Genomic DNA, 10,172 nt, shown 5'->3' on the forward strand with positions numbered 1-10,172 from the left:
AGAGAGAGAGAGAGAGAGAGAGAGAGAGAGAGAGAGAAAGAGAGAGAGAGAGAGAGATGTAATTTAGCTTTGTCAGAGGACACTAACTAATAATTGTGAAAATGATCAAAAGAAGCCATGAGCATTACTTAATGGAGAAATGTCTTTATTATGGTTCACTTCAAGGAAACCAAACAGGATCATTTGGTATACAATAAGTCATTTCTCTATATTTAACACAATCCTTGATGCTTGTTTATTCAATTCAAAAATACCTTATTGATCCAAATGAAAAAATGTGCTGTTGTTGTAACTCCAAAGATTATATTGTTAATCTTATATCCAAAGATATTATTGTAATATCCAAAGATCTTCAAAGAGTTACTGTAGCCACTGATGGCAGTGGGCAGCAAGCATCTCCTGTAGCTGTCTGTGTTACAACGATAGTGAAGAAACCTCTAACTGAAGACACTCTGCTTCATGACAGTCTTATGAAGAGGATGCTCAGAATGTCTGTAAATCTTTCTGATTTTGTGTAAAACTGTTATTTATGTTCCTGACTCTGATGCTGCTGCAACAGCAGATGATGCTCTTCATAACAGACCTAAAGGAAGATCTGCAGACCGTACCACAAGAAGTACAGTCTTCTATTTTGTTCATTAATTGTCCGATAAAATTAAAGACAGTCTCCCACTTTCTCTCATAAAGAGAGAGACTCCCGTTTTCCCAGAGTTCAGTTTTAGTATTTTCAGTTACCGTTCCTGTTTGTTTGATTTAGCCACACTTCTTCTTTATTCCTAACATTTATCATCCCAGGCTTGTTTATGTTTTGAATTTTTACAGATTATTTGATAGAACATCTTGATATAACTTTTATTGTTTAATTTAATAAGTTAACGTTAGGGTTTTGTTTGCCCTGGTTTTTATGGTTGTATTTTTAAAAAAAACTTTTTTTTTCTTATTGTCATATTTAGTCTTGCCTGTAATATGGAACACCATTTTGTTTTAAGGCTTGAGTGTAGTTAAACAAATAAATTCAACTGGAGAGCACCATGTCAGTTTAGCTGTTTGTACATGTCATCCATTTTGGTTGGTTTAAATTCAGTATTGTTTATTTTTGCCAACTTAACTCATCAGTCAGTTTTATAGTATTTGTGTAAAATTGTTTTTGGTCACATTTGTTTGTAAGTCCACCTGCTACAGTGGACAACACGTCTGCTTCCCTTCCTATTTCTCTTCTTCTCTCTAACCATCTTGCCACAGCAACAGAAATTCATCATCTTACCTGGTAGGATTTGTTGCAGAGCTGGCAGCTGAACGGCTTGCTTCCAGAGTGAGTCACATTGTGTTTCTCCAGCAGGGCGGCGCTCTGGAACACCTTGCTGCAAGTGTTGCACTTGTGGAACTCCTTAGGGTGAAACTCCTGAATGTGCTGCTGATGCTCCTCCAGGGTGGAGAAGCTGAGGCAGCACTTCTTACAGTCATGAGGTTCTGACAGGTCTGAGAAAGACAGCAGGAAACAGTCAGCACACAGCAGGAAACAGTCAGAACACAGCAGGAAACAGTCAGAACACAGCAGGAAACAGTCAGAACACAGCAGGAAACAGTCAGAACGCGGCAGGAAAAAGTCAGAACACAGCAGGAAACAGTCAGAACGCGGCAGGAAACAGTCAGTACACAGCAGTTCTCTCTGATTACGTCTTTCTGTGTGAACGTTTACTGAGAGAAAGTGCATCAAAGTTAGCCATTTTCTGTATAAAGTCAGAGAGGGCACATATATGTAAAATGTTTCTAATATTGTATAAAAAATGTTTCAGTGGTTAAATTAAAAATCTGCAGAATACACCAAACTGTTATCCAATAGAATGATCGACTCATAAAATAATTGTTAGTTGTGTCCCTGCTGTGGGTAATAATAGTGTCAGCATCAGACTGAGTGGGTTCTTACTGTGGAAGGTCTGCAGGTGGACAGTGAGCCCGCTGGCCTGGCTGTAGCCCTTCCCACATTCTCGACACACATAAGGCCGGTCACCAGTGTGTGTCCGTACATGACGTGTGAGCTCAATGGACTGGGCGAACACAGACTTACAGTACTGACACACATACATCTTTCCTGAAAAAAAAAAAAAGACCAGATAATATTTTAAGGTTTAAAACAAAAAATACATATATAATCGTAGAGATTATTCCTCCATATTGGTAGTGAGAAGCCACAATGCCATACTGTCCTACCCTCAGAGTGTTTCTTCTTGGTGTGGTAAGCCAGAGCAGCGGCTACGCTGAAGCTCATGTCGCAGTGCTGACAGTGGTAGGGTTTCTCTCCCGTGTGCAGCCTCATGTGGTTCTTCAGAGAAGAGTTGGCTCCAAACACTGCGCCACATTCCTCGCAGGTAAACGGCTTCACTTCAAGGTGCTCCGCCTGTTTGTGGTAAACCAAACCTGAAACGTCATAGGTTTGGTTGGTGGGGAATTTGCATGAACAAAGATTTTTATTCTACACAATATGACCTTGTTATAGGTGGTGTTCAATACTGAAATCAGCTAACTGAATTCAACACATTATTGAATCAACCAACATAACATTCTGTTGCTACAGAACAACCAACTGAGTGGGAAAGACAAATTTGACACCTAGTATATTGTCAAATTAATGTGCAAGTAGCTCAAAGATGAAAACGACTCAACTTTTTAGAGCAGCAATCACAAACCCTGATCTCAGACCCATACTATCTTTTTCAGGTGAGTTTGAAATGTATGGGCAAGGCTCATACACTGCAAATAGTGTATGAGCCTGGTGAAAGTAGCAAACACCACTTTCACCAGGTGTTTGCCAATTGCTGCTGGCTAGTCTGAACGAGCTGAGTGGGAGAGTCACGGGGCAGCGGCTGCTCGGTGAGACAGAGGCTTGGAAACTTGGAAACTGCATCTCTGAGGAGGAGTTTCATCCTCGAAGGCGGAGCTAGATCCACCCAGGTTTTTCTACAGCAGAATGGTTGCCATGGATATTAAAAGGATTTCTCAAACATGCATGAAAGAATCGAGGCAACACTCTGGGTATATTTTTGATTTGGAAATAACATAACATGATGTCGAGCTCAAAAAAGTTGATCTTACATAATACTGCTCCTTTAAAAGTTACCATGACAGCAGAGATCAAAGGTCAGGTGACTCTCACCTGATGGGTGGGCAAAGCTGCGTCCGCAGATATCGCATGCCACCCTTTTCTTGAAGCGCGGCGTGTTGCGGTGAACCTCCCCACGGTGGCGCTGCAGAGCCCGCTGATTCGGCAGCTTCTTGGGGCACTGCGGACACTGGACCCTACACTCCTGTGACATGGAGCAGCGCTTCACGTGGGCTAGCATCCGGCACTTAAAGTTAAAAGTCTTCTTGCACCACCGACAGGGGTAGCGGTTGGAGTCGGAAGAGGGCAGGAAAGAGGAGTCTGCTGCAGCGTCGGCCTCCGCCTCATCCTCGCCGCTCTGGTCCTCGGTGGTCTCCATGTCTGCCTTCTCCTCCGGGTTTGGCTCCTTCGTGGAGTCGTCTGGCTCCTCTGAGTCAGCTGGAAAACATGGAGAAAATTCTGATGAGGCGTGAAAAGCAGGGAACACATTGTTTCTCTCTACCTGCAGCTTGCAGTGTGTCCTCATCCGGATGGTCCAGCAGAGACCGCAGCGGTTCAGGGAACGCCAGCAGCGCTTTCTTCTGGACGCCGCAGAGCAGCTGGAGGAAGGAGCCCTCGCTGATTCCTCCATCCCTCAGTCTGCCGATCAACTTCTCCAAAACAGAGGCTGGATCCCTGTCCTCGTAGCACTGACTCACCACCTGACACAGACACAACGTGACCTCTGAACTTCAGAGAGCAGCACCAATGTTTTGGATTAAAACTGAACCTTTAGTGAACATTTGATCATCTGTAGCAAAAGGAAGCATCTGCAGCTAAATAGCAACATGTGAAAAGCTTAGGCGTTTCTGCTGGACTGAGCAGTTCAGGCATGATCTATTTTTTTTATTTCTACTAATATTTGAACAGCACAATGTGCTTGAGATATTTCTTTTTCTTTTTTTTATAAATTTGAACTAGGTGAAGTTAAAAATGCCACTTGACGAGTTCTAGGTAGAACACATTGAAAGACAAAAAGGTTTTTCATTTTAAATGTAAAATGTATCAGTTTTTTGTACAGTTTTGGCTGAATTACTTCTGTGAGTGTGTTGCTCTCTCAACAAATGGCCTGTTTTAGACTCTGCGTACTCCAGGTATTCATTATTCACTTACTAAATAGGTTGCTGATTATTACAATAATCGGTTCATCACGGTTATTGATGGTTATTGATGATCAGCCATAATCTTGTCCTTACAATGTATATCATTCCTAATTGTGTTTTCATATATTTTTTTAAAATAAATTTGTATGTTGGTGTGAAGTTTCATGCCTCAATGTGCCGTCACACCTGAAGTTCCACACTATTTCTATTCTATTTTTTAATTCAAGAACAATCCAACCACCATGTTAAAAGAAAAAAATTCATTCGCACATATAGTTTGTTCAATCAATTTTAAAATCATCCAGAGATCTCCATCTTCCTGCTAGAAATCTAATTTTAATTAACTTTAGTAAATATATTTACATACAATAAGCTGATGTCTTTATATGAATTAATGAAAAAGCTTTGGCATTTTTTTGAAGGGGATCATTAACATTTAAGTTAATCCTAAGCAGCAGCAGCAGCAGCAGAACATGAAGTCTGCAGTGTCAATATTTCTAACATTTTGGAGGACATTTCAACTTGAACAGCTTAGATTGAAGCAAAGGGGAGAAGAAGATAATGGCAACAGACAGGCAGTGTTACAGACAGAATGGAGAAGCAAGCCTGTCAGTGTGAACAGGATTATGCTGCTCCATGGTTGAGAGGACTGAACCTGTTGTACCTGTCTGTTCTGTTCGTCCAGGCTGCTCTGTGCTGCCTGGCTCAGCAGCTCCAGAACAGACGGCATGTTGCTGAGGAGCTCCACCACCTGAGAGGAATGTTGAAGCAGCAGAGCAGCCGGTCCCTCTGGCACCTCTGTGGCCGACGGGCTGCTTTCTGCTGCTGCTGCTGCTGCGCTTCCAGAGGGGGTGGCCTCTTCAGGTTCTGGGGGGGGGAAACAATTTTATACGACTTTTTCTGCTAGTAAAAGTTTGTTTGTTCAATTGTAAATGCAGAAGATTCCCTGGATGCAATATTTATCAGGATGTTGTACGTTAAAAGGCATCCATGTTTGGCAGCTGGAGAGACTTTCACCAAACCTGATGTGATGGAGATGTGAAGGAAAACTCAGCACAGGTACTACAATTACATATTTACCTCATTTCATGCAGCTAATTTATATGCTGCTTAATCAGGGGAAAGAAAACCATCAATACACAAGCTTACTGATTACACTGATCGGTTCCCCTGCTAAAGATGGTTCAACAAACATTTGGGTAAATTACTGTAACATTTGTAAACAAACCTGAGGTGTCCAAGACCTCGTCACAGGCTTTTCTACCAGTTCCTTCCTCTTCATCCTCTTTGTTGTCATGGCAACATTTGTCCTCAGCTGTCGTCTCCATCTTCTCAGAGGCCGACTTGTCCTCGTTGGGTGATGCTGAGCATTGGGTGCTCTCGCTCCTGGTGCTCCTGGTCTCCTCTTGGCCGCTCGTCTGTGGAACTGGGACTTTCTGACCCACCAGAGTGGTGAGGACCTTCTTAAAGCCCACGGCTACGTCGAACATTTGCAGGCTGTCTGCGGCCGCAACAATGCGGCTCGCGTTGTGCTTCCCCAGAGGCAACCTGCCAGTGTAGACCATTTCCAACAGCACCCCAAACTCCTTGGAGGAAACCACGGAGGTGTCGATGGAGATGGTGTCCGAGTTGTCCAGAAGGGACCTGCGCAAGGACCAGAGGCTTTTGTTTCTGCTGGTCCACGTTTCAAACCGAAGCAAAATGTGCTGAACAGTTCAGATGTTTTACCTGAAGAGCATGCTAGAGGCAGCCAGTACGACCTTGTGAGCCCGGTGAGAACTGTCTCCCACCAGGATGGTGCAGTCACAGAACAGACCCTCCTTCCTCAGCGTCCACAGCTGCTGCAACAGCTGCTTGCTGAAGTCAGGGAGCTCCATCATCGTGATGACTGATCTGCAGAACAAAAAAAATCTAGTTCAACCAACGACTGCGATAGACAGGGTTGGGTTTTGCTCTGGCTAGCTCAGTTTAATACAATCTATTTGTATTTAGCAGCAATTCACAACTACTGTAATGTCAAGGCACCTTAAAAATCGCTCCAAATTATGTTTAAATGGGATTTATTAAGGGAATCGTACAGGATGCTCGAAAACCAGAACATTTGTTTTGTAAAAGTCTCTAATATGATGATGAACCCCCTCCATCAAATGTTACATCTCCTGTAGCATATCTTAGCCAAAAGAAAATAAAAATGCGCCCAGGAAAACAAAACATGCCTAGTTACGTTTGGATCCCGCCCACTTCTGTCCAAATCACTAATCACATTAGTAATAGTATTATCACAGATCCCCAGAGTTCAGCAAAATATATAGCAGATAATTTGCAAGGGAATTTTTATTTAATGTATTACTGACATGGCCGATCTGCAGGAGATTAACACAGACAATTTCCACAATTATTACAAATAGCATAAAATTAACTCGGTGCGAATAGGACAAAACAACTAGCAGAAATGTCCAGAACATTTTTTTTCAATGTCTGTGAATATCAGATGTCAAATATGGGTGGGCATTTAATGTATCGTTTATTTGTTGTAAAAAAAAAAAAAATTCTTATCATGGTAGAAATTTTTATTTATTGTTGTCTCAATAAATTAATGTAAAAAAAAGGACAAATGTTATAAGTCTGAGCGCAGTTTGGTAATATAAATCACGTTTCTTTAAGTGGCTCCTGAAGAAGCTTAATTTGAAATAGGAATGCTATTCATGAACAGTATTTGTGTTTGTAGCAGTAGTAAGTAGTTCTAATCTTATCATTATCACAATTAAACTGCAAAATATCACGATAACAACCTAAGTCCATATAGACCACCCCTAGTCTCTAATATAAAACAGGGAGCTTGATTATTCAGTTTTATCTCTGAATGAGATTTTTATCCTGAATTTAACAGGTCACCAATGAAGGGAAAGTAACGTTGGAGACGTTTAACCTCTCCTTTAAAACCGTTTTGCTGTAGAGCATAACCTCACACAATGATAACGGACCTTGAAGTGAACACAGGAGAAATCCAACTCTTTTAGAAAAACCAAAACAAGACCTCTCCTGGTCGACTTAAAGGAGCAACAGGGAAACTTCTAGGTCATGACTATAGCTAAATAGGAGCATCCATTTATCCTCTGTGTCTGTCTGTAATAAGTCCGCAGATAGCTTTAGCTAAAAATGCTAATATCATATGAAGAAAGCAGCTTTACTAAAGAAAAACTACAGGGATAAGCACTGAGACGTGCAGTAGTCTCAGGTCCGCCATGCTTCTGCTGGTTCTCTTTACCTTTCATTCAAAGTTCCAGCTCTTTATTTAAACTTCTTTAGTGGACAATTCCAGTGTGCAATAAAGCTTAGCCGTTTTGAAAATGGCGACCGCAATACTGAAGTACTTCCGCCTATGCACGGATGTCCGCGTTACGTCATGAAGAGTAATACTGATACGATCCGCGGCATCCGCGGCACGTCGACCCAGTTGGGTGATTTTCTGAATTCGGTACATTTTGGGGTCTCAGGGTACTTAAAAATATATCACAATTCTTTTTTTTATTTTGAACACTTTATCGATTGAAGGACTCTTTGAACCTCCAAGAAAATATGTTTCGCCACTTTGTGCATGAAATCCCAAACATTATTACGAATTTCTTTGTTACTTGGGCTGCTTTAAATTCAACCCCGTAGCGGGACAATTTCATGCTTCTATGGGTGTAACTCTATAACATAATTAAACTAATTCTGCCAGTTCCTCTGAGATCACATGTCCCTTGATTAAAATAACTAATAGTAAATATAGTTTATTTGATTCTGAATCATAATAATTAGACTGATAAGTAGAATATGGCAACTTAATGTAAAAGCGCTTTTCATAAATCATGAAAATACACTTTAAAATAAACATTAAATCAGGCTTTTAAAAATATTTTTGACTCATTCCTTAAGCTTTACAATAAATATTAGTCTAATATTTGCTGTTATTTAAAAAAAAGCATAACAATGAATCAAGTAACAGGGTTGAATTCACTGTAACAACTGATCACAGTGTAACGGGGTTGAACACTCTGGCTGTCTTGTTAAGAACAGTCCAACCTTCAACCCTGTAACAAAAACAACTGTTTTTGTAACGGGGTTGAAGATTTTCACTAAAAGTTGCCATAAGTCCAGATTAGCTAGGGTATTGAGCAACATGAAAACAAGAAATTATTGTTTCGAAGACAATTCTTTACTTTTTCCCAAACAACAATAAATATAATTTATGGGGGTTCAGTGTTGAAAGGTTGAGCTTGACGATGACTATCTATGGATAAAAATAATCAAATATAAAAAAACTATAGGAAATTTGGGCCTCATGACAAAAAATGTAATTGGACCCCCTGCTGTTACAATTTCTTGAGTCTATTTGACCCATAAAAAGCGGCACAATTTTAAAGACATGCTACTACCTTGCTTTCTTGTCATGACAATTTGTTATGGGACAGGTAATCTGCGAAAAGATGAATCTCCTCTAACTCTCCCAGTGAAAACAGTGAGCAACACTGTGTTCAGTGATAAGCTAGTTAGCATCATTCCAGGCAGTCTATTTAGATTTTTCCTTTCTCACTGCTCTTTTTACAATTACACAACAAAACAATATATTTATTACAAATAAATATAGGAATAAATATAGCATAATGTTTATAGTAATACACAGTACTTATTACTAATACTACAGACTCCCTGGAATGTTGCTAACTAGCTTGTCACTGAACACAGTGTTGCTCATCGTTTTCACTGGGACAGGGAGGGATTTTTCTGATATGGTGGTTAGAGCTGCTGCTGACTGACTTATTTGTTAAGTGTGGTAAAATGGTACAGGTATCCTGATACTGTCAATCTAAAACTAAGAGGCTGTTTCTCTTTAACAAGCTTAACATTTTGTCTTGCTGTAGATTTTACAAACAGCTGAACCGAACCAACTAGCATATTTTAACATGTTTTATATAATATTTCTATTGTTTCAACCCACAGCTGCTTCCAGAAGCAACCGCTTTGTTGAGATCTGCACATCTTGTTTTAGTTTCAAACTGATTTTCAATCATTACATTTCACCTCAGTTTGAATGCAGTTTAGACACACAGGGCATTGTGGTGGGGTTGTACTGTCAGTAGGTAGTGGACAAACCAGTCATTCAAAATTTAAATTCAGTTCAAACACCTACTCCTGCATCCATGGCAATATTTTACACTAGAATTCATACATGAACACATCAGCAATAGAGAAAGGCTCAATGATGCATTTTCTGTCTAAAGACAACCAAGCCGGCTCATAATTCTAGGAAGAAACACTTCAGTGTTGATTCACAATATCAAGTTTGTATCAGTTCAGATCGATACTATCTTGATAAAATCAATACTTTATTTGCAGATTCCATCTTGTTCCTTTAGTAGTTGGAAATGCTGTAAAGCTTTTTTTTTGCACCTGTCTTTTTCCATCTTTTTTCCCCAATTTTGCATTGAGTTGCAGTTTAGTTTCTCAATTAAACCTCTAAAACTATTTTGTTTTTATATATATTTTCTGCACTCTATGTAGGAAAAACACACACATGGTATTAATGTATTTTGTAGATGCCTATACACTTTGTCCAAATTCTGTCCCAAGTTTGTACAAAAATAACTCAAAAGTAAAACCCACAAAAACACCGAATGTATTGGTATCATTGATATCAGTGATACGGACCCTGTAAACACTTAGCATTGGATCAGTACCAAAATATGCAGAATCACACACCTATACTTAATGGACTGTAATTTTATTTTGGTGGTTTGGGATCCTTCTGGACTCCAAATAAATAATTTATACCTGAAACATGTTTTACCAACAGCCACCCTATCTTATCATGGTTCATAAGGTATTGCAGGCTTCCAACGAGTTGAAACAAAAGTCAAATTATTAGAAATGAGGAAGAAACAGGA

General features: G+C 40.0%; 1 protein-coding gene across 2 annotated transcripts in view; it reads right to left on the bottom strand.

Annotated features, from left to right (window-relative positions):
- The window catches only part of zbtb40 (zinc finger and BTB domain containing 40), a 15,909-nt gene extending 7,803 nt beyond the window's left edge, over window positions 1-8,106 (bottom strand). Inside the window, exons 1-9 of one of the 2 annotated variants that reach the window (XM_008410327.2) lie at window positions 7,511-8,106; window positions 5,971-6,135; window positions 5,471-5,886; window positions 4,907-5,109; window positions 3,603-3,801; window positions 3,155-3,538; window positions 2,212-2,418; window positions 1,928-2,092; window positions 1,265-1,479 (exon numbers count right to left, since the gene is read on the bottom strand). In XM_008410327.2, the coding sequence (XP_008408549.1) occupies window positions 1,265-1,479; window positions 1,928-2,092; window positions 2,212-2,418; window positions 3,155-3,538; window positions 3,603-3,801; window positions 4,907-5,109; window positions 5,471-5,886; window positions 5,971-6,122 (1,941 nt within the window). In that variant the 5' untranslated portion in view covers window positions 6,123-6,135; window positions 7,511-8,106. The other variant, XM_008410328.2, reaches the window with a different exon arrangement.
- Between the last annotated feature and the right edge of the window lie 2,066 nt (window positions 8,107-10,172).

The sequence above is a fragment of the Poecilia reticulata genome, linkage group LG5 (genome assembly GCF_000633615.1).
Source record: "Poecilia reticulata strain Guanapo linkage group LG5, Guppy_female_1.0+MT, whole genome shotgun sequence".
Taxonomy (NCBI): domain Eukaryota; kingdom Metazoa; phylum Chordata; class Actinopteri; order Cyprinodontiformes; family Poeciliidae; genus Poecilia; species Poecilia reticulata.